This window comes from Brassica napus, chromosome A5 (assembly GCF_020379485.1).
Source record: "Brassica napus cultivar Da-Ae chromosome A5, Da-Ae, whole genome shotgun sequence".
Classification (NCBI taxonomy): domain Eukaryota; kingdom Viridiplantae; phylum Streptophyta; class Magnoliopsida; order Brassicales; family Brassicaceae; genus Brassica; species Brassica napus.
This window is the reverse complement of record NC_063438.1, coordinates 17,794,775-17,815,847: the sequence shown is the minus strand read 5'-3', so window position 1 is coordinate 17,815,847 and position 21,073 is coordinate 17,794,775. Positions and strand designations below refer to the sequence as shown.

The following is a 21,073-nucleotide window of genomic DNA, read 5'->3' as shown; positions in this document are numbered from 1 at the left end:
AAGACATGATTGTCATTCATAAGCTACAAAATATAGAAAATAATGGCAGTTTAGACAACTTGAAACACTAATAACTAAAGCTGAATGGTTTTATCTTCCTTTGGACGCATGGCGACATCAATAATATTTTCTGTAAGGTTTTGAATCGGATTTGAAAATAAGCTCGATCACACCCAAATCGTAGTAACACCTAATAGGGACCCCCTGGGTTTTGACTCTTGTCAAGCCACCACTTGTGGAAGAGAAACCCGACCGATTGCTCATTATGCAAAGAGAGAGAGAGAGAGAGAGAGAGAGAGAGAGAGAGAGAGAGAGAGAGAGAGAGAGAGAGAGAGAGAGAGAGAGAGAGAGAGAGAGAGAGAGAGAGAGAGAGAGAGAGAGAGAGAGAGAGAGAGAGAGAGAGAGAGAGATGAGAGAGAGAGAGAGAGAGAGGGAAGAATGGGAGGAATGAGGATTTGAGAGGATTGTAGAAATGGGAAAACCCTAATAAATGGTTTTTATACTTGACAACAGAATGACATGACTTCGGGGTCTTCATAAAATGGGAGGCAAAATTGGGTGGAAATTTAATAAAAACAAATTTCAAAGTCAGAGTTTTACTTTTGTATTTTCTTTGTTTTACTGTACTCAAGAGACTTATATTCAGTTTCCTATAATCAATTCCTATCTAATCATCTAATAAAAATATAAAATACTTAATGTTATAAAATATATAAGTTTTGTAATAGAATAATTTCATTTCATTGCATTTTTCTTCTTTAGTTTTACTAATCAAGTTGTACAAGTTTTATGGTTTTACGGTTCAACCAATACTAAGTTATACCAGCTGTACCAATATAGTTGTGTCAAGTTATACAAAGTTATACCATAAGTGCGGGGTACAAATTGAATCAATTGAGAAACATATAGTGCTTAATGTAGTGTCGGGTAGGTAGTGTTACTTATATTGAGTTTCCTATAATCATTTCTCATCTAACCATCTAATAAAATATATAATTTTTTTAAATATATAAGATTATAATTTTATTTCATTTTGCTTCTACAGTTTTACCAATATAGTAATCCAAGTTTTACGGTTTTACAGCTTATCTAATACTAAGTTATACCAGTTGTACCAATATAGTTGTGTCCAGTTATATTATTAGTGTTGAATACGAATTGAATCAATTGAGAAACATGTACTGCTTAATGTAGTGTTGGGTACACATATAGTGCTTAATGTAGTTCTGGGTATGAAGGTACACTTATAATTCATCGAAAATTGCTTATTGCAGTGTTGTGTACGAATTGAATTAAATGTAAACAAATCCGAAACAATTTTTCTCGGGAAGAGAGAAAGAACATGTCGAATATGAGAGGAGAGGGAAAAAGAGGGAAGAGGGAGAAATAAGACGAAATCACATGATTGATTAGATGAAATAAGAACATAATTGACTTTAAGTATTTTTTTTTTAAAAGTATATACTCTATTTGTTTCTAAATAAGTGTCATTTTGACATTTTTCACACAGATTAAAAAAGTCACGGAAGTATATGTAAGTTGTTATTAATTACATTTTTCTGGCCAATAATATTTGAGATAAATAAAATTATTTATGAAATCAATACAATTTACAATTAATTTATAGCTGAAAATAAGTATAATTTGCATTGAAATTGTAAAATGACTGCTTTTTGTGTAACAAAAAAAATGTTAGAATAACACTTATGAAAAAGATAGAATATTAAACGAAGAATATTATAGATTCATGAGATTACTTTTTCGTCTTTAAAAGCCTGCAAAACTTTTGTCCAATATAATCTTTGATTTCAACAAAATACTTCGGTTTTAGATCGACTTGTCTTGGTTCCATTTGATTTGGAATTCTGGATTTGACATATGAATTCATTTAGACAATTTTTAAAATTATAAGAACCGGATCAATTGCATTATTTCGACTCGATTCTTATCGGATCAGATCGGATTATCAAATTTGATTTTTATCATATAGTTTTGGTAATGAAAATTGAGGATAATGTACTCTAGCAGCAACCACCAATAACAATGTACTCTTAAGAAAACCGAAAACACAGATACGAGTTTCAGATTCACACAAATCAGTCATGAGGCCTCCCATTTCAACTTTGATTTTCTTCAGCCTGTTGCAGACGACACAGCATCATCCGAGTCCACCTTCAGCTGCAACAAAAACAAACACCAACCAACCCGAAAAAGAACATTCATTAAACTGATAAAAAACCACACAACATGACTTTCACTTCCCATAGCCCTATAATTGTTACTAGCAAATGTACCAGCTTTAAGTGATTGAGTAACGCTTGTTGGAGTTGTCCCTTAAGCTTCTGGCACTGCTCCAACATCCGTCCTGAGTTCATCGTTTTCTCTAGCGCCCACCATAGTCTTTCCACTGTTGTGTAAGGAAACCAAACCCCTGATACCTTTTTCCTTTTCAGTACCTCTGCTGGTTTCTGTTTCACAAGAGAGCAAATAAAATATACATATGTGAAAACTCATGCTTAGTCATAAGAGCGCTTTTAAAGGGGTGAAATTTGCATCAATATGTTTTATTGATTTGTGCAGGCGTAAGACTCTAGCAACTAGATGTTTTTAACCTTGAGAAGCTGGAAACACTAGTGAACCTACATATCCCGTTATGGAGAAAAAACTATCCTATAGCGAGATACTTATAATCCAATAGTCTCTCTACAGCTGAAAGCCATAGATCATATAACTCACCGATGATGCAAATGATTCCATGTACTCCAATAGCAAATTAGTGGCCTCTGTAAGACGCCCATAGTCAACATATAACTGAAACAAGGAAGCAGGACTTGCTTCTTGCCCACCCATTCCCAAAGCTTTCTCCTTCTTGCCGTCCTGTCGAACAAACAAGAAATTGGTCAACAAGACTTGCATGATTGTTTCTTTCCATGGTGTAAATGAAAGCGACCAACCTAGTTATAGATTACAATGCACAGCAAGTATTGTACAGAGAGATTATAAACATCTTCAACATTAGAGAGTCATGCAACAGGAACGCATAAATAAAATCTACTCTAGAATCTGTATCTCAGACATACTAACAGTGAAAAAAAAGCTTACTGATGAGCATTCTTCATGCATGCCAGTTATCTTTATCAAAGATGTAGGAAAACCAAATCAAGAAGTTTTAACCCAGATTTATAAAGCTACCTAAATTAATCAGACTATATACTATATCATATACCAAAATAAAAATAAAAAATCAACTCAAATATCCCAAAATATTATCGAAAATTTACCTTGAACATGTGAACCAGCCAAAGAGGCAATTCGATACAAGAATCTGCCTGAAGAAGGGTTGAAGCAACAGTAACTGGCAATCTAGCGTGTATGTCTTTGTACCTCTTCTGCATTTATACACATAAATTGTTTCACAACCAAACAACGATTAAAACTTTCAATACCCTAAGCTAATCAATAATCCTAAAATTCAGAGTAGTAAATACTTCGATACCAATTAAAACTAAAAGTAAACTCCAATCAAGAATTCAGAAATTACTCACAAGATAAACCTCAAGAATTTCCCAGTCACCAGCCAAGTTGGAGCTTTGAGCAGCAGGGCTTCTATCAGGCGAATGAGTGACTTCGTCTTCCGTAGATGTTAGCAAAAGATTAGGCCTGAGATCATTTCTGTGAACAATGGTACATTTTTTTGGATAAGTCAGGCAAGTCAACAAGTAACCAAATGAAATACCAAGCAGCTAAGGTACATTCACTCACGATGACCACAGCGTTCCTTTAGCAGGGCAACATCTAATTGTCATATTCTCAAATATCTTTTCCAGCTCCCTGAGAATAAGCAGTATTCATTAAACCTATGTAATTCTCAAGAACCTACGTAATTCTCAAGGCATGACACTAGAAAAACAAAGCAAGAAATTTTACCTTTTCAAAGCTGAGCCTCTCCAAAATTTTAAAACAACAGTGAATGCCATGTCATACAAGTCTGCCTGAACAAGAAGGTCAACCAAGTCCGGTGGTGGCTTTTCGAGCCCTGGAGTGACGACAAAACAACGCATATTTATAAGACATGATTGTATAAGATTACTTGGAAACAGTCAGCAGTGTCTATGAGATCCTTCTGAAATCATGCCTTAAGGAAATTGCATAAAGACAGTTATGCCACCTAATCCAGTAGCTAAATCAATGATGCACAAAACGACAACCAAATAAAGGAGACTGCCAATACATAATCCTTTCAACGGTTGTAGTACATCAAGCTCTTAATTCCCTCACATCCCATTCAGGGTGAAGATACCCTAGTTCTAAAGCACGGATTAATTAAAGTTACAACCGCCCCTATACTGCAAACTCAAAATAGTCCATGGAGGAAATAAGAGACAGCTTACCTGAATATGTCCATTCAAAGTTTTTCAGAGAAAGCAAATATTCTGCTGTAGTGAAAACATACTCGTTTTGGATTTTCTCGATATCAATGCAACTCTGATACCCTTTTGGCTGGTCACTACTCCTTACTGCTGCAAAAGTAATTCAAATGTCGCTATCCATGGGATAATACATCAATATAACAAAATGACGCCACAGGGTTTAGAGATTGAGAAGACTAACATTGTTGTTCTTCTACTCTTTTAGCCTTTTTTGCTGGATAATGCATGGATTCTTCTGGTAGTGGATCAATCCAAGCATGCCCAGGATGCACAAGACTTAATGCATTTATAGCAGCAGAAAGTCCATTTAGCCTCTCTTGCAAAACTAGGGACTTGTGTTTATAATCCGTGGATGCTGCCTCACTTCTCAGACGAGCAGAAAACTGATACATGTAACTTGCCGCCATTCGCCAATTGTGTCGTCTCATCTCGTAAGCATAAAGCAGCTTGTATGGATTTGGCTTTATCATTATCTCAGACCTCCCAGCCTACAAATCGCAGAAGAAAATATAGTAAAAATAAAAAAAATGCAGAAACAAACCGACTCTGCTTCCCACAAAATACCTTCCAAAAGAGCTCTTGGGTGATCTTATCCGATAAGCCAATGAAAGGCAAATGTCCCTCACTGAGGATCTGAAATAAAAAGAGAAATATTATAAGAGTTTGCTTCCTAAATCATGGTAATACAAACATCTTTGTGGAGGGCTGAACATTATGATAGCACCCACACTAGCAGAGTCATTTTTAGTTCCAAACAAGCTTACATCTAAAGTACTAACAGCAAAGAGAAATTGCACATGAATTACACTATTTATAACAATTATGGAGATGATGGCCAGTCAAATGTTCTCGTTATTTGCCAAACACAGAAAGAATAATTAAGGAAAATAAGAAAATAAGCATTCTTGACCTCTACCTTGGTTTTGCCACATTCAAATAGAACTATGATGAAGCGCCTCAAACAGATGCGCTTAATTTCCTCATCAGGGTTTGAAATAATAGCGCAGTAAGCATCATTCAAAAGATTCAGATCTAACGTGAACTTGAAAACATTTGCCCACAGTCGTCCTCTACAGTAAGTGGCTGTTACAGGTGGATGGACGTTCTCGCTACTCTCCATGAAATTAATGGCCTCATCTACTTGCTCAAGGGCTGCATACGCAAACTGACAAGCTCCTTCACTTATATTATACCGTTCAAAAATTTGCATAGCCCATTCATAGTAATGAAGTTTCCATGTTGCACAAGACTTTTCACCATCTGAAATACTGGCACCTGCTTCAACATGGATGGTAAAAAAGGGATAAGGAATCAGAAAGACACAAAGCCTAGTTTTCGAAAAAACAAAACTGGCAAAGAACCGGAACAAGAACAAACTTCTTGAGAAGCTCACCAATTGTGGAATGTGAAAATCCTGCTTCTTTAGCCAAACTGTGCAAAGCCTTCCAAGATCCTTCACCTGATGAAGCTCTGCATCGGTAACCAGGGTCGATACCATGAGATGTATGTTAAAAAATACCAAGACAAATGTTCTTGAATTGAAAATATTAGTAATTAAATGAACCAGAGACGTTGGCAAAAAAATAGCGAGCTTGTCTTCTATGAGATTAGGATAAAACCCACAAATTACGTATTGGCACGATATACATTTTAAACATGAACAGGCTACAAAATTATCCGTGAAGAGACTCCAAATGATAAGCACCTGAAGAAGCAGCGGATGGAATCACTAATCTTCCTCTCTCTTGATATCCCGCATGCTCCACGTTGTACTTGATCAAGGAGGCAACAACCACGGAGATGTTGAAGAAGACACCAATCTCCGTTGGTATCTTGGGCATGTCCAAATGTTTTCTCCCCACGTAAACTTGCCTCCACAACCAAGAGGATTCGCTTGAAAATGGTAATTAAGAATATACGAAAAAACAAAACAGAGGAATCAGCAGTTAATTTTAACTAGCAATTAGCTAAATACAGCGTTTTGTCACTAAAGAAACAGAGATAGTTGTTTACCTCAACCGCATCAGCCTGTCCATTCCTGATCAACCTAAGAGTAAGCTCAGTTGAGCGTCTTAGCAAAGAAGAAGCGTCTTCTCCTGTTTTACTATAACGAATCCAGCTGATAAAGTTTTGTACCAAGCTTGTAATGATTTGTGAACTTGGAAGATATCTTAAGTTAAATCGGCTATCCACAATGCAACTTCGGTCACTGAAAAGAAGAATATACGCCAATGAGAAACCGCATTTCCCAAGCATTGTGTTCCATGATCTTTTGTCAATGCTGCTATCTACAATGATAAGACGATTGTGTCCAGTGAGAAATATTGGATATAGGTATGAGCTTTGGGGAATATTTGCGAAGGAGAAAAACCTACCAATCTGTAGAGATGAGAGCTTAGAGCTGAAATCATCCATTGAAGTCAATTGAGCCGGCGTGGTAACAAAGAAAAGAACGATGAGCCACTCTGAGACAATATCTTGGATCATCGGAAGCAATTCAAGCCGTAGCTTACATATGTCTTGCTGTGACATATTTACCTGCCAAAATAAAAAGCCAAAGAAAAGAGAGGAAAAAGAACGTATGACTGCGTTTAAAATATAAAAAAAAAGTTGCAAGAAGTAGAGTATGTAAGATTAGTATCGAAATGTAAACTGACCTGCCCAGAGATGTTAAGCAGATAGCTGACGAGTAGGAAGATGTCAAAGGCAGACTCAAACATCACCTGTGCAAACTGAGAAGTCGCTTGAACGAGGATTGAACTACAGATATCAGATAATGTCTCGCCAACATTGTTATGCATAACTTTCTTAGGGACCAGATACTGCAAATAGTGCTCCATGATAGTAAAAACCTTTCCCCAAGATCCAGCCCTTTGACATAGAGCAGAGAGAGACAATAACATTTCAATGGAAAATGTCCTAAGATTTTTTTGAGCTTCCAGCTCTTTTTCCCATGCTCTATCAGTACCAAGATCCGACCAAGTACGCTGACCTATGGACATCGCATATCCCGACTCAAGGATGTTAACTAAGCGAGGAACAATTTCCTCAGATGAGATAACTGGCCTTCCAGTAATCGATTCATAATACATGGCATAAGGAGCAGCACCCCACTGCTTATTGATCTTCAAAGTACATCTTAGTACCTCCGACAGAATCTCATGTTCATTGATAGACATCCCCAAGCCTAAGCTTGTCAGGCTGCTGTGTTCAGAGGAAGATCCTATCAACAGACAGACACCGTATTAAAAAAGTGATTATAAGCAATACAAGGAAACTATGGTCCTAGATAATAGATCAAGAACATACCTCCAAGGTTGTGCTCAACGTTCTCTAATCTAGAGAACAGTGATACAGAATTGTTTCTAACTAAACCAATAACATCTGACTGAACCAGTAACGTGCAAGGTTCATTATTGTTGCACCAGTGATCAAGATAGCACGAACAAAAGTTTTCCCACCAGTGAAAAACTGAAATAGAAGTCTCACCAGTAACCTGACATAAGCAGAGGCATATTTCAGCTTGTATGACCCAGAATAATGCCAACGAGCAGTCAAATGCATTGTATCTATAAGGTACTATAGAACTGTGCAACAAAACAAACCTCTTGCTCAACTAGTAAAAGAATCTCGCTTTTAAGCTCATCAAGACTTAAGGATTGAAATTCAGAATCAGTCCAGTGTTTGTTGTGGTCCCGTAAAGTTAGACGCAAGGCAACATTGTGATAAATTCCAGGACAAAGAACCCTACGTACGAAGATTGATGAAATGAATCCCATAATTTGATCCTGCAAAGTGCAATAAAAGGTTAAGATGGACTCATACAGCATAAAATGCATAAAAGGGGAAGCAGATTGAGTATATAATTTTTTCCAACAAAATGAAAGCTATGTTTTAGAATAAAGACCTTCGCGGATGAAAATAGTGAATGTGAAGTCAAAAGAAGGTCATGCGAAGAGCTCCTAGCACTCAGAAATAACTGCTCAGAAATGTATTCCTCCTGTAAAGTGTAAGACCGTGCTTCCCTGGGTCAAGGAAAACAATTCAGAGTAGACCATTATCCACCATCAAGAAACAAACATCAAAGCAGTGAACACAAGAATGTCGGAAGTAATAAATAGCACAACCACTACTATAAAGATACACCAGAGTAACAAATCTCAGAAATGAAACCTCTGGGAAGGGTTTCGCCTAGAGTTCTGCACTTTTTCAAGAGGATTCCATCACCAGGAATTGTAACACAAAAATTCGACTACTATATATGTTGAATCAATGTTTCCAAATAGTAAAGGTTCCAACAGAAGAGGACGAGAGAAAAAAAGACGTGCACATATGTACATAACCTCCTAAAACATCAGTATAATGCAATTTTTACATGGAGTATAAAGATTCAAGCAAATCAGCAGAAACTTAAGTGTTCTCGAACTTACATGGTGCTAGATTTGTGGTACAACATGTGAGATGTCAATTCATCAGCCTTCAGAGTCCAGATCTTGTCGGATGTAAATCTGACATCACACAATTCCCCCTGCGAAATTCAGGAATCAGGGAAAACAAAATTATGAGCTAAAGAAAAACAGAATAGCATAGCATGGCATGTGTCACAACCAAAATACATACCCCTTCCAGTGAAATATTCTGTAGTCCAGAATCCAGAGACAAGGCTATCCCCTCCCCGGAACTAAAGTGCAGGCCATATACAGTGATCACGTCCCCCACGTTGACATCCTTCAAAAATTGGGAAATGGTTATCACTTCAGAGAATGCAATAGAAAATGAATTACATATGTCACACTCCAGTCATTCGTTGAAATGCTTGTAGTAACAGCTTACCATAGTATTTCTATACAAGACAGCTAAAGGAATGATGCCAGAATCGTAATCAGGTTTGCCCAACCATAACCTCAGACACATAACCCCTAGTGAAAGAAGCATGAATAAAAGTTAATCAAACAAAATAAATTAATGGTCACCGATGGAAGTAACAGATATTACCCTCAACGTTTTTAGCAGCTATACTCTGACACAAAACCCTGCTACAGGTAAAAATGTCCCAGACACGTAACGCCCCATCAGCATGAAGCACGCATATCAAATATCTTCCATAAACTTCTGATATAAACAAATCTTGCACAGCTGCAACAACTGTCCCCCTACATTACGCATTAAAAGTGGTTATATAGATGATGAACATCGAAAGATATCACTCCATTAAAGTCAAGACAATTGTTTTATAATAACGGTACTACAATACGTGCCTTACAAAACCCCAAAGACGACCAAGTCCTGTATCATCACGTAGCTCCTGGTGGAAACCTGATGAGGCAAATGATAAGAGAAACATAAAAAAAAATGGAGATACTAAGTCATGGCAGAGTTAATCCACCTGGTGGTCTCAGAGGTTGGAAGCAAGAGACACAGCCATCAGACCTCCCAAGGAAAAGGAACCCAGGCGATGCAGCCACACTAGTAACATGAGTTTCGTTCAAGTAAGGACGAACATCCAAGTGGGTCAGATGGTCAAGCGGGAAGACTGAGCCGGACTTATAGGCTGAAGTATTCTCGAGTTTAAGGAGGTAGACAACACCAGACGGCGTGAGAGCGTAAAGAAAGAAGACGAGACGACCACTATCATTACCCTGCAACTCAATTCCGTAACTTCAATTTCAACATAAACTAAAAGTGGAGAAGAGAAGAGGGTTTCAATCTACCTCGTCGGGGAATAGAAAAGCGAAAGGGGAGAGGGTATGAGCGAAGACGAAGCGAAGCCCAGTTAAAGGAAACCCAGATTCAGAAGAGAGTTGAAGAAGCTCGAGAACGTTTGAGCTCGTTTTGTTGATTCTCCAAACGAAAGAGATCGGAGGTTCGCCAATTACACAGCTCGAAGCGTAGTCTTCTTCCGACGATGGAAGGAGAACACATCCATTGTCCTCCGTACAAGGAGGAGCAGAGACTGATATATCGACCCATTTGACAACACTTCCGCCGCCGGCGACTGGAACCTCCATACCGGCAGACGAACTCAGACGATTCCTCTCCATTTTTTTCTTCTTTCAACCCTAAACCTCTTTCCTCACTCCGAAAATTGTTCGACGGAAGAAAATAAAAGGGATGATTCTCCGGTTACATGTATTTGGTCATTCAGCCCATTAATGATCTTTAATGGGCCTAGACATTGTTCAGCCCATTAAGTACTTGGTAATGTAAAACTCACATTGCTAGACTTGAATCGGGCGATCGATCTTATCCCCTAACGAGTTAAAATATCAGAGATTAGTCGAGGATTAGTTTATATAAGCATATTATGTATGTACATATAGAAATGTTAATTATGCGAATAAATTCGAAAGATACAAGCTAGCTCAAACGGTAATTGGCTAAACGGTCCAGAGACTCAATGTCTAGCGCTTAGAACTGAACAAACATCTAAATTATTGGTTAAGCGGCTTATATGTTTACAAATTATTAAAACATACTAAATATATGTAATTTTTTATATTAAAGTAGGATTGTGGTTCATGCTATGCATGGGCATAATAATGTTTATGCTATCCAAATCTAAATTGGAGCTAAATGAATTTTTTTATCAGAATATTATTAAAGATTTTTAAGGTCAAAATTTCTCGACTAAGTTTGTTTTGGGTATAAAACTCTAAACTAAATATTTAGTGAAATAACCCTCAAACTAACTTTATTTAATGAATTAAATCATCTGTCTACATTGTCGGTCATAATTACCACTACTACCGGTAAATCTTTAGTTTAGGATTTTTACATTAAATAAACACAGTTGGGGGATTTTTCCATTAAAAATCTAAAAAGTTAAAAAATATGTAAAAATATAAAAAGATTTTCTAAAAAATTAGTAACTTAAATTTTCAAAACTAGCATTTTGAAAGTTTATGCAAATAGATGAATTTGATTTATTTTGAAATCAATATTTATGTATAAATTAATATTTTTTATTAAAAAACAGAAAATATAATCAAAATTATCTAAAGATTTTCCAGTAGTAGTGGTTCTTTTGACCAACACTACAGATAAACTTATTATTTAAAAATTAGTGATAAACATTTTTAAAATTAGCACTTCAAATAAATTATGTTGCATCGATGAGATAGATTTATTTTAAAATTCATATTATATGTGGGAGTTAAAACCTGCAACTAAATTTTTAATGTGAATATAGCCTAGTATGACTAAACTTACTCTATTCACATTAACATTATAATTGTGAGTTTTAGCTCCCATATATAATATGGATTTTTAAATAAATATATTTCATCGATTCGCATAATTTATTTGCAGTTCCAGTTTTGAAAATTTTATTTACTAATCTTTTAGATAATTATTTTATCTCTATTGCTGGTCGAATGAACTACTACTACCAGTAAATCTTTAGATCATTTTTATTATATTTTCTGGTCTTTTACTTTTTCAGTTTATACATTGATAATGTTGATTTAAAACATATAAAACCCATCTATTTGCATTAGTTTTTAAAATGCTAATTTTGGAAAACATTAAGTTACTAATTTTTAGTTAATGTTATTATATTTTTATATTTTTGAATTTTTGAACTTTTTAGATCTTTAATGGTAAAACCACTCAACTATGTGTATTTCATGTAAAACCCCCTCAAAAGATTAAGTTACTAATTTTTAGTTAACGTTATTATATTTTCATGTCATGCATCAGCCTATTCTGCGTTTTCGAACATGGTATAAAATTGAAACCTTTTTCCTTGAACGAAAATGTTTCTCTTATAGTATGAATCAAATGGATGAATGAATGTTAGAAGCTCGTTGCAGCGGATACTACTTGCTCTTCTTCTTCTTCTTCTTCTTCTTCTTCTTTGTTTCACATGCCACAACCATTGAAAAAAGAGAACCCTTGGAAGGAAGTTATTTGTGGATCCCTTGAAATATTTTTTAGTTCAGTTCAACTGTGTCATGGAGATAATTCAAGTCACTGAGGATTAGGGTTTCAATCTCAACGGAGATGCGCTAGATGAATTTTGCAGAACTGAAAATAGTGTGATGCTTGAATCGATATTCTTTGATCCATCAAGAGGTATGATTCCAAATGAAACGATTTTCTGATTCATATTTATATGTTGTCTTTCATTCTGGAATATTTAAGAACTTGTTATATCGATTTGTGGTGATAAAACCAATTGATTTGATGAACACTAGCTTCTTTGCGATGTTTTCGTTCCACAAAATTTGATCATGATTCTAGTAGCATGAAGGCTCATATATTCTTTGTCGCCATGTGAATTGTCTTTAGGGACCATCCATTTTGTGTCTTGGAGTATAGATTTGATTCCTCATTGTTATCCATCACATGAATAACCTCTTTTGTGCTCATCATCATAAATTTTTTGATGGTGATGGGCTCATTGTAGTATGTATGAAAATACGTACAACCTTCTTGACGCCTCAACATTTGGATATATCGTTGTTGTTTGGTTCTTGATGATGGTCAATGATTTTACCTCACCGATTGTCTATGTGCATTGTGTGTTGTTTTGTTGCTACAAGTATAAGATTTATATGGTGCTCCTTTTTTAACTAATGACCTGTCATTTCTTTTCTCGTAGGTTGCAGAAATTGAACTTGTGAAAATCAGCTCCTTAGAAGCTTTTCAAACAAGCTGCCCTTTTCTTGTAACAAGATGCATAACGTTGAGAGACCATATTCCGGCGGGAAGAGATAAGTTATTACCTCTTTGCTCAATTTCAACTTAACTATGACTCCTTTTGCACTCTCTCCAATGTGGATTTGTGATATTGTAATTCTCTCGCTATCCAAACATATTTTGGGTCAAGAAGTTGCTTTTCAAGTCTCAAGCTTATTGTTGATTAGTAAATGACTTACTATGTAAATTATATGTAATATTATTTTTATCTAAATTTCAGGAAAATACACCACACTTGCATTCCAGATTCAAGCTCATCTATTTTTACCGGAGGAATGCCAAAATTTGACAATCTTTGTTTCGGCCAAGACAATTTGTCATGGAATTAACTGAAAAGGTATTTCACAGACGAAATTTTGTTCGAGTAAGAACTTTAATCTGATTTATTATCAAGAATGAAAACATAGGTTTAGATGGTCAAATGATATGCATTCTATTTATATATATTAACCTAAGAGAAATTACTAATCTTAGTTTTTTGTTTATCTCGTTGGCTTTATGTTTTCTAAGCTTCAGGATAAGCGAGACCAGTGACAAGAAAAGTGGAAGTTAGAAATTGCTAACTGTATACAAGGAAGTTGTTAAAAATAAGAAAACGTGCATATATGCAACAACAAAATACTAGCATCTCGAAACATTTATCATTTCGAAACATTATTAAGTTTTAAATTGCTAAATCATGATATAAAACCGAGCTGACATAGTTTCATTTTAATCAAATAGTAGGTTTGAGATTCTTCGGCCTAAACGTTAGGTTCTTATGCCATAAGTGATTTTTTGAACTAAAATATTTGTTAAAATGAGATCAGCTCATTATAAACAAATTTGTAATTAAGAATCTAAAAACAAAATAGGTAAGGGTCAAAAATATTAATTCGATCAAAAATATAAATTTTATTTTTTCATACGATATTTTTTAAATAATTTTCATATAGATTTACCATACGCCTTGTGTAGGATGTATGTCTTATCCTAGTAACCAATTATTCCACATCAACAAAAAGATCATTTTTATTACGTTTTGCAACGTCTCCTTATTCATTCCACAAAGCAACCAACTCAGAAGAAGAATCGAAAATTAGAGAGAGGAGTGTCTCCTTCCGCGCAAGCGCGGTGCACGCGTGTCATCCGGTCAACCGACTTACAAATCCCACTGCATGACCAATCGAACGACGCAGCACACACGTTCCCCGCCTGCGCTTTCCATTGACAATCCGGTGGCGTCCCGCAACACATTGACCTCTCGTCCACATGCTCCACCTCTAACCCTAGCATCCACGCTCCTAACGACACGTCCTCGTTCGCGTACCTGTGCAGTATTCCCCTATATATGTCCACACAAACCATTACTTCTAGCTCAAGAAAACATGAATTAATAATACTCTTATTATTGTCACTCACTGGTTAGTGGAGATGTACGCTGCTAAGTCCTTAGAGATTGCGTAGATCTGCCCTGTCGCATGCCTGAAGTACTTGTTCCCTTCTTCTCCGAACTTCCAAAACTCTGGCTCGTGGTACTTCACTCCCCTGGTTTCATACACTTTTCAGACATCCAAAGGTGTCAATTTTATATATTTAAGATTCTTACTTTTGTGAAAGAACCGGACCGGACTTCATGCATCCAATGTAAACCCTCGGTCTTGATTGATATCTTGCTAGTGTTGTAACGAGCATTCCTAAGTTGACATGAACATCGTCGTCTACCTTCACGTAGAACTCTGCGTCCCACATTGCTGCTGCTGTTGAGAAGTAGAGTCTTGTCTTTGTAGAGAGCTGATGATATCCTTCAATGTGTTTTAATCTCAAGAAATCTTTATGCTCTGAATCTTCTTCATCTATGGCTTTGTCTAGTACTCCTCCTGGGGTTGCACTGTGTCCTATAACAAACCTGACAACAACAACAACAACAAACTTTAGATGACTCGCTTTTTGATAATTATTGTCTTTTCCTTGCTTTACTTCACAACCTTACAACAATCCCTTTCTCTTTCTCGATTTTCTTCAGCTTTTCTCCTGTTGGCATCCATGTCTGCCTCACCGAGTCACGTCTTTTCTTGCTGCTGAATGCTGTGTTGATGCCTATCACTGCAAACGCTTTCTGCAGGCTCTGGTTTTTCGCGCTCTTTTCACTCCAGAACTCACTGTTTCTATGGCTGGTACGTCCTGCTGCTAACTCCAGCTCCAACGTTGACATTGTTCTCTCCAATGCTCTACACAATATTTTATTAACACTTTTAGTGTTGTTACATTGTCTGTCTTAATCATGTTTAACAAAAAAAAAATAATTTGGACTATTACTTTACTGCTTGGTGGGTTTTTGATACTTCTCCTATTATGTCTCTAGATTTGCTTTCTATCAGTTTCTAATCAACAGAAGTAGAAAAAAAATTGTTATTAGTAAATATATATACATGAGCAAGTGGTTGATTATGTTTGGCAGGGATAAGTACAGAAGGGGTTATTACGCGTTTATGTTCATCGCAGTCCTTTTGAACTTCTAAACGTTTGGACAAATGCTTTGCGAGATGTTTATCCTCTTCTTCAGACACGTATGAGCGACTCAAAGATCGACTCATGAACAGTGAGCCTGCAAGAAAGCTGGCGAGGCACAGCACTATTATGGCTTTCCCTGAAGCAGCTTTAGGCCTCATCTCTAATCCGCCTCTTTAGTCCTAAATCTTCAGAACATCATATAAACTGATCATGAGGATGTATGCTTGTCAATGCATTTACATACACGCCGAAATGATCATGAAATTTGTGTATACATATGTTATATGCTCATGAGAATGCTTGAAATATTTAACTAAAACCATCTCTACATTTCTAATATGATCAGATACATGCCATTAGCATATTTTGTCATAGTCGAGAACATTATGGACGAAAAGCTATACATCAAGGAACTGAAAAGGTTCGATAAAATTTTATACAGCTTCTTAGGTGAATATATAGACTCCGGTTTCATAAACAATAGACGATCAATTTAACAAACTCAAGACTCTTAAGGTCGATGACTGAGAATCATGAACATACCTCTATAAGCGCCTGTGAGGCACCGAAGGGACTGAAGAGGAGAACTGTCGGATTAAGAAACAAATTCTGAAAGCTCATGAGATGTTATTTATATAAAATGAGCCCAAGAATGTAGTTGCTGAACGACAACGGCGTTGATGTTTTGCTTCTCTCTCTCTCTCTCAATCTCTCTGTCTTGTCATGCAATGTGCATGTCTCAACTACATTATTCCAACAACTTAGGCGCTTAGTGTGTTGTGTTCACAACACATGACTCAAGTTCTTGAACAGAATGTGGTACAGACGTTACACCATATGTAAATGCTTGTAAGGAATTACGTGAAAACTGTAACAATTCTCTCCTAAAGTTTAATGTAATTGTGAAATAGTAATTACAAGTATTATATATGCTGTAACATCGAGTTACACTAGGTGCTGAGACCCCGCGCAAGCGCGGGGCTGGTTACTTTGGATATTGGTGGGGCGGTATGATTTACGGGATGTTGGTGTTGTTTAAGATTTGTGCAAATTAAAGAATAAAATTTATCGGAAGTAAGACAACAAAATTGATCCTAGCTTTTGACGATTAACTCAAGTTAGAGACATCTCCCAAAACGGAAGGAAAATTCAAAAAATATAATTAAGGTGAAATATAGAGAATATAAAAAAGCCCTAAACATGAAACAGAGAGCTAAACATGAAACAGAGAGCGTGGAACAACGGAAAGAGAAAGAGAAGAAGATGAAGAAGCTTAAAAAGACAGATATTATGACAGCGCAGCACCAACTTATTTGGGGATCCATATCAAGTTATCAACTTTGTATATATCCGTTGTTTGAATAAATACTCAAAGTTTCAAACTACTTGCATTACAAAATTATTTTATTTTTTCAAAATACACATTGTTTGCTAGTACTTGTTAGGGAGCTCAAGGACCGTAGTAGCATATTTTAAAGCTACACTAATTTTCATCGCTAAGATCACACATTGTCTACATCCTCAACGTTAGGACTTAGGATATTCCAAGTAACACTTCTCCTCGTCTTCCTCGTCACGGGTTCCATCTTCATCTTGTAAACTCCAAGTAACCATCTTCCAAAACGCAGCACTCCACTTCTCTTCCCTCTTTAGGCTTAGGGGTGGTTTGTGACAAAATCCGGCCGTTGGATTGAAACAGAGCTCTTATATTGGCTTTGTGGTTTATAAGAGTTTCAAGAATGGGGAAACTGGAAGCATCGTGGCGAGTGGCTCCCCTTCTAAGGAGATCTGCCCTTGTGTGAAATAGTTTAACAAAACATAAAGATTAAAATAGTTTAACAAAACATAAACGAAAGTTGACGTTTTTATATTATGAAAAAATAATTGTGGGTTTAAAATGTTTGGGCTCAAATTATGTTGGGCTTTATGTCTAAAACATGATTTGAACTTAAAAACTAAAAATAAAAAAAACGTTAGGTTATCTTTCTTTTTTTTTTCTCCGTCGTCGGGACAGCATGACCTGTGGGATCCCTGGCATGATTAGAGCTTAAGTTTGTGAGATTGGGGAGCGATAATAGTGTGATGTGTTATTGAAGAGGAGTTTACTTACATCAGTTAGGCTTCGTCCGCATCATTCCATTGTCGTCAGTCCTCGGGTGCTTCGTCGTCGTCGGAATCTGCAAAAGAAAAGGTTTTAATTTGTTAAGTAAGATGTCTTTTATTTCTTTTAGATTCGGTTGCTAAAAACATAATTCATTCAGTTTTCCTGTTTTGTTTGGAGATTGCAGAGATGAAACCGTAGATCACAAAATCCTGTAAGAAAAACAGAGAAAAATCATTAGTTGTTCATAAAAAAACTTATAGACAAAACCAAAACAAAAAGATGAAGACATGTTTCATATATGAACAAAGAATAAGCAAAGAAGAGTTAAAGTGATAAAAAATAAGTTAGAAACAATCATCACCAGTTCATCAAGGAGGAGAATGGTGATGCCCATAAACTCTCCATTCTTGTTAATGTTCCTGAAATCCTAGAATCGGATGAGCCGACCAACACTAACGCCGGAGGGAGTTGAAAGTGGAGTAGGGAACGACGGCTGAAGCGGCTGGAGCAGCTGGATAAGTCATTTTCGTGACAGATGTGAGAAAGTAAAGCGATCGGAAAACTGAGAAAGAAAAGTTTGAGACAAGATGGAGCTTTTACCTCGAGGGATTCTATATATATGAGAGCTCTGAAGGCCTTAGAGGAGAAACTAAGCGTTTGGTAGGCACAAAATGTGCGTAGAGCCTTAAAGATTGACCATAATAGTTGATTGCCGGAAGGGGAATCGCAAGCGACGAAGGAGATGGTGAAGATGGCGACTTCCCTAATCTTCTTAGCTTTGTTCGTATCACCACTTTGGGCAGATACAAAGCCTAATAAAGAGAAAATCAATAAGCCCAAAGCCCACTTTTGTCGAAGTCCATTCGTTACCCATCACTTAAAAAAAAAAAAAAAAGAGGTGGAGACCACAATGTTATATTAGTTTTCCACCTTTCTAATATATATTAGTTTCGACCGTCAATGTACAAAGTATCCTTTAGTGCAATGGTATAGTTGTGGGTGCTTATATCTCAATAACCCGGGTTCGAGCCACATATTTGACATTTTTTCATACTTTTAAAAAGTGGGACCCACAAACCGCTGACGTGTCGCATCAGGAGGAGAGAAACTCTCCTATTATATAATAGATTACATCTCTATAAAAATATAAGCTGTTACATCAAGTTACATCTCTATAAAAATATAAGCTGTAACATCAAGTTACTTCTCCAATTGAAACCAATACGTAGGTCTGTTAAAGTGGGTCGGTCCATTTTGTAGAGGTTTAAGAACATTCGTGAACCAAGCTGCAAGAAAGTATATCAAACTCAAGGAACACGTTAAATATGTTCTGTTCAATGAAGCATAATGAACATACGGAGCTATATATGATTTCTCTTCATCTTATCAAAGTTAATGTTAATGCTCAAATCACAATAACAGAAATATTTCCAGTGGTGACACCCGTCTCACGACTCACCTAACAACAATTTATACCTCAAAACTCAAAACACATTATAATAATGTAATAATTCCAAAATTCAATAATTGAAATAGCTGAAATGATCATACGTGAAATCATAAAACAAAAAGTCTGAAAACAAAAATAGAAAACGTCTAAAAACACCATCCGTTCAATCAAATATCCTACTCGGCTCCCACCTGCAAAAAGAGGGAAAAGATGGATGGCTTACATGTAGTCACTCAACAAAGCAGGGGCGGAAGTAGCTAACAAGGACGAGGGTCAACTAACCCCACTACTTTGTGAAAAAAATTGTTTTGTTTACGTAAAATTTATATTGACCCCACTAAAAAAAAATTTGACCCCTTTCTAAAAACTTTAGATTTATATTAGTTTTAACCCCATTTTCTATAGTTACAAAATAATTATAACTCTAGTACACGAATTTTTTTTCCTGATCCCGATACAAACACTTTATGACTCCGCCACTGCAACAAAATATAAAATGCTAATCCCGAAATACATAGACTCGGATATATCACTCTAAATATATAATTTAAATCTAACATGAATCAGCCACGTACCTAAAACACCCAAAGAACAAAAACCATGGTTCTAATCAGATACTCGTACACACCAACACCCCAACATTGGATGGCTCATGGAGTGTTTCCTGTCACCTATGATCATGAGAGTGCCTGGCCACCAATAGGCAGGAAAGTACCCGGTCACCTATAGTTGGGAGAGTGCTCGATCGCCTATAGTTTGAAGATTACTAGGCCATCAACATTCTGAGGATTTTACGGTCACCTATAGTATGGAGAGTGCCAAACTACCAATAATCAGGAGAAAGACCATCAATTGCCGGGAGAGTGTTTGTTCACCTATAGTTTGGAGAGTACCAGGCCACCAATAATCTGGAGAGTGCAATGCCACCCTAAATTTGGATGAGTGCCCGATCACATACAGTCAGAAGAATTCAGCTAAAAGGTATACTTGCTTAAATATCCACATACAATTACCGTACTTAAATGAAAAAAACAATGTTGAATCCTCTAACCTCCTATTTCAAGTTTAGCACAAAAACTAACAACCTAACACACATACTCCAAACAGACACAATTCAAGAAGACTGGACATATTAGAATATATATATATATATATATATATATATATATATATATATATATATATATATATATATATATATATATATATATATATATATATATATATATATATATTCGAAGTCCTAAACCGTGTATAAGAAATGAAAAGAATAACCCTTACCTTTGCAACTGACTGGAATTGACAAACGGAAAGATGCAGTTAACTGTAACACGAGAATTAACAATTAGGTTCAGAGTCTCCGGAAATAAAGTTTACAAAATGGAAACTTTCCTAATATTTAAACTTTTCTAAAATAGAAACTTCCTAAAATAACAACTTCCTAAAATATAAACTTTCCTAAAATAAAAGTTTTCCTAAAATAGAATTTTTCATAAAATAAAAGCTTTCTGTAAATGGAAACTTTCTCTAGACAGAACTTTCCAAAACTAGAAATAAGGAGGCGTCAAACTTACCATAAAACTTGATGGAAACTCGCTCAAAAACTCCACCGAAAATATTGCTGGAAAAAACATTGGTGACTCGTCGTCGGATAATTCAATAACAACTCGTCATATGCAACAGATTATGTGTTACTTGTGGTTCTGAATTCAAGACATAGGTGTTAAGCTCTGTCAGTGTCACCAGCTTCTTAACACTACAATAAGTTGATTTTAAGACATAACCTTCATCAATGCCACACACCCTAACCTAACAACACTTTATACAGAGAATGAGGACACAGTCAACACATATAGATTTCTACGTACAGTCAAAGTTTGAGGACTTACTTTTTGT

At 36.1% G+C, this 21,073-nt stretch overlaps 2 protein-coding genes across 4 annotated transcripts; both read right to left on the bottom strand.

Annotated features, from left to right (window-relative positions):
- Nucleotides 1–1,963: 1,963 nt before the first annotated feature.
- Nucleotides 1,964–10,508, bottom strand: LOC111214269 (nuclear pore complex protein NUP160). Of its 2 annotated transcripts, none has more exons than XM_022716824.2 (26): nt 10,142–10,508; nt 9,817–10,069; nt 9,689–9,746; nt 9,426–9,583; nt 9,264–9,349; nt 9,051–9,158; nt 8,861–8,958; nt 8,338–8,455; nt 8,036–8,218; nt 7,740–7,926; nt 7,088–7,653; nt 6,806–6,968; nt 6,444–6,718; nt 6,136–6,323; nt 5,824–5,900; nt 5,347–5,705; nt 4,995–5,063; nt 4,612–4,918; nt 4,392–4,520; nt 3,928–4,036; nt 3,763–3,831; nt 3,546–3,672; nt 3,282–3,389; nt 2,737–2,877; nt 2,295–2,468; nt 1,964–2,178 (listed from the first exon to the last, which is right to left on the bottom strand). In XM_022716824.2, the coding sequence occupies exons 1-26, from the start codon at nt 10,469–10,471 to the stop codon at nt 2,134–2,136; spliced, it is 4,485 nt and encodes a 1,494-aa protein (XP_022572545.2). In that variant the 5' UTR covers nt 10,472–10,508; the 3' UTR covers nt 1,964–2,133. The 2 variants fall into 2 exon arrangements, with proteins under 2 accessions (XP_022572545.2, XP_048635398.1); XM_048779441.1 differs by having other exon boundaries at nt 4,392–4,517.
- Nucleotides 10,509–14,123: 3,615 nt separating this feature from the next.
- On the bottom strand, nt 14,124–16,301 carry LOC106365049 (probable beta-1,3-galactosyltransferase 8). 2 transcript variants are annotated; one of them, XM_013804508.3, is made up of 7 exons: nt 16,167–16,301; nt 15,596–15,808; nt 15,429–15,493; nt 15,098–15,340; nt 14,719–15,018; nt 14,532–14,657; nt 14,124–14,454 (listed from the first exon to the last, which is right to left on the bottom strand). In XM_013804508.3, the coding sequence occupies exons 2-7, from the start codon at nt 15,779–15,781 to the stop codon at nt 14,190–14,192; spliced, it is 1,185 nt and encodes a 394-aa protein (XP_013659962.2). In that variant the 5' UTR covers nt 15,782–15,808; nt 16,167–16,301; the 3' UTR covers nt 14,124–14,189. The 2 variants fall into 2 exon arrangements, with proteins under 2 accessions (XP_013659962.2, XP_048637110.1); XM_048781153.1 differs by having other exon boundaries at nt 15,596–15,802; nt 16,167–16,246.
- Between the last annotated feature and the right edge of the window lie 4,772 nt (nt 16,302–21,073).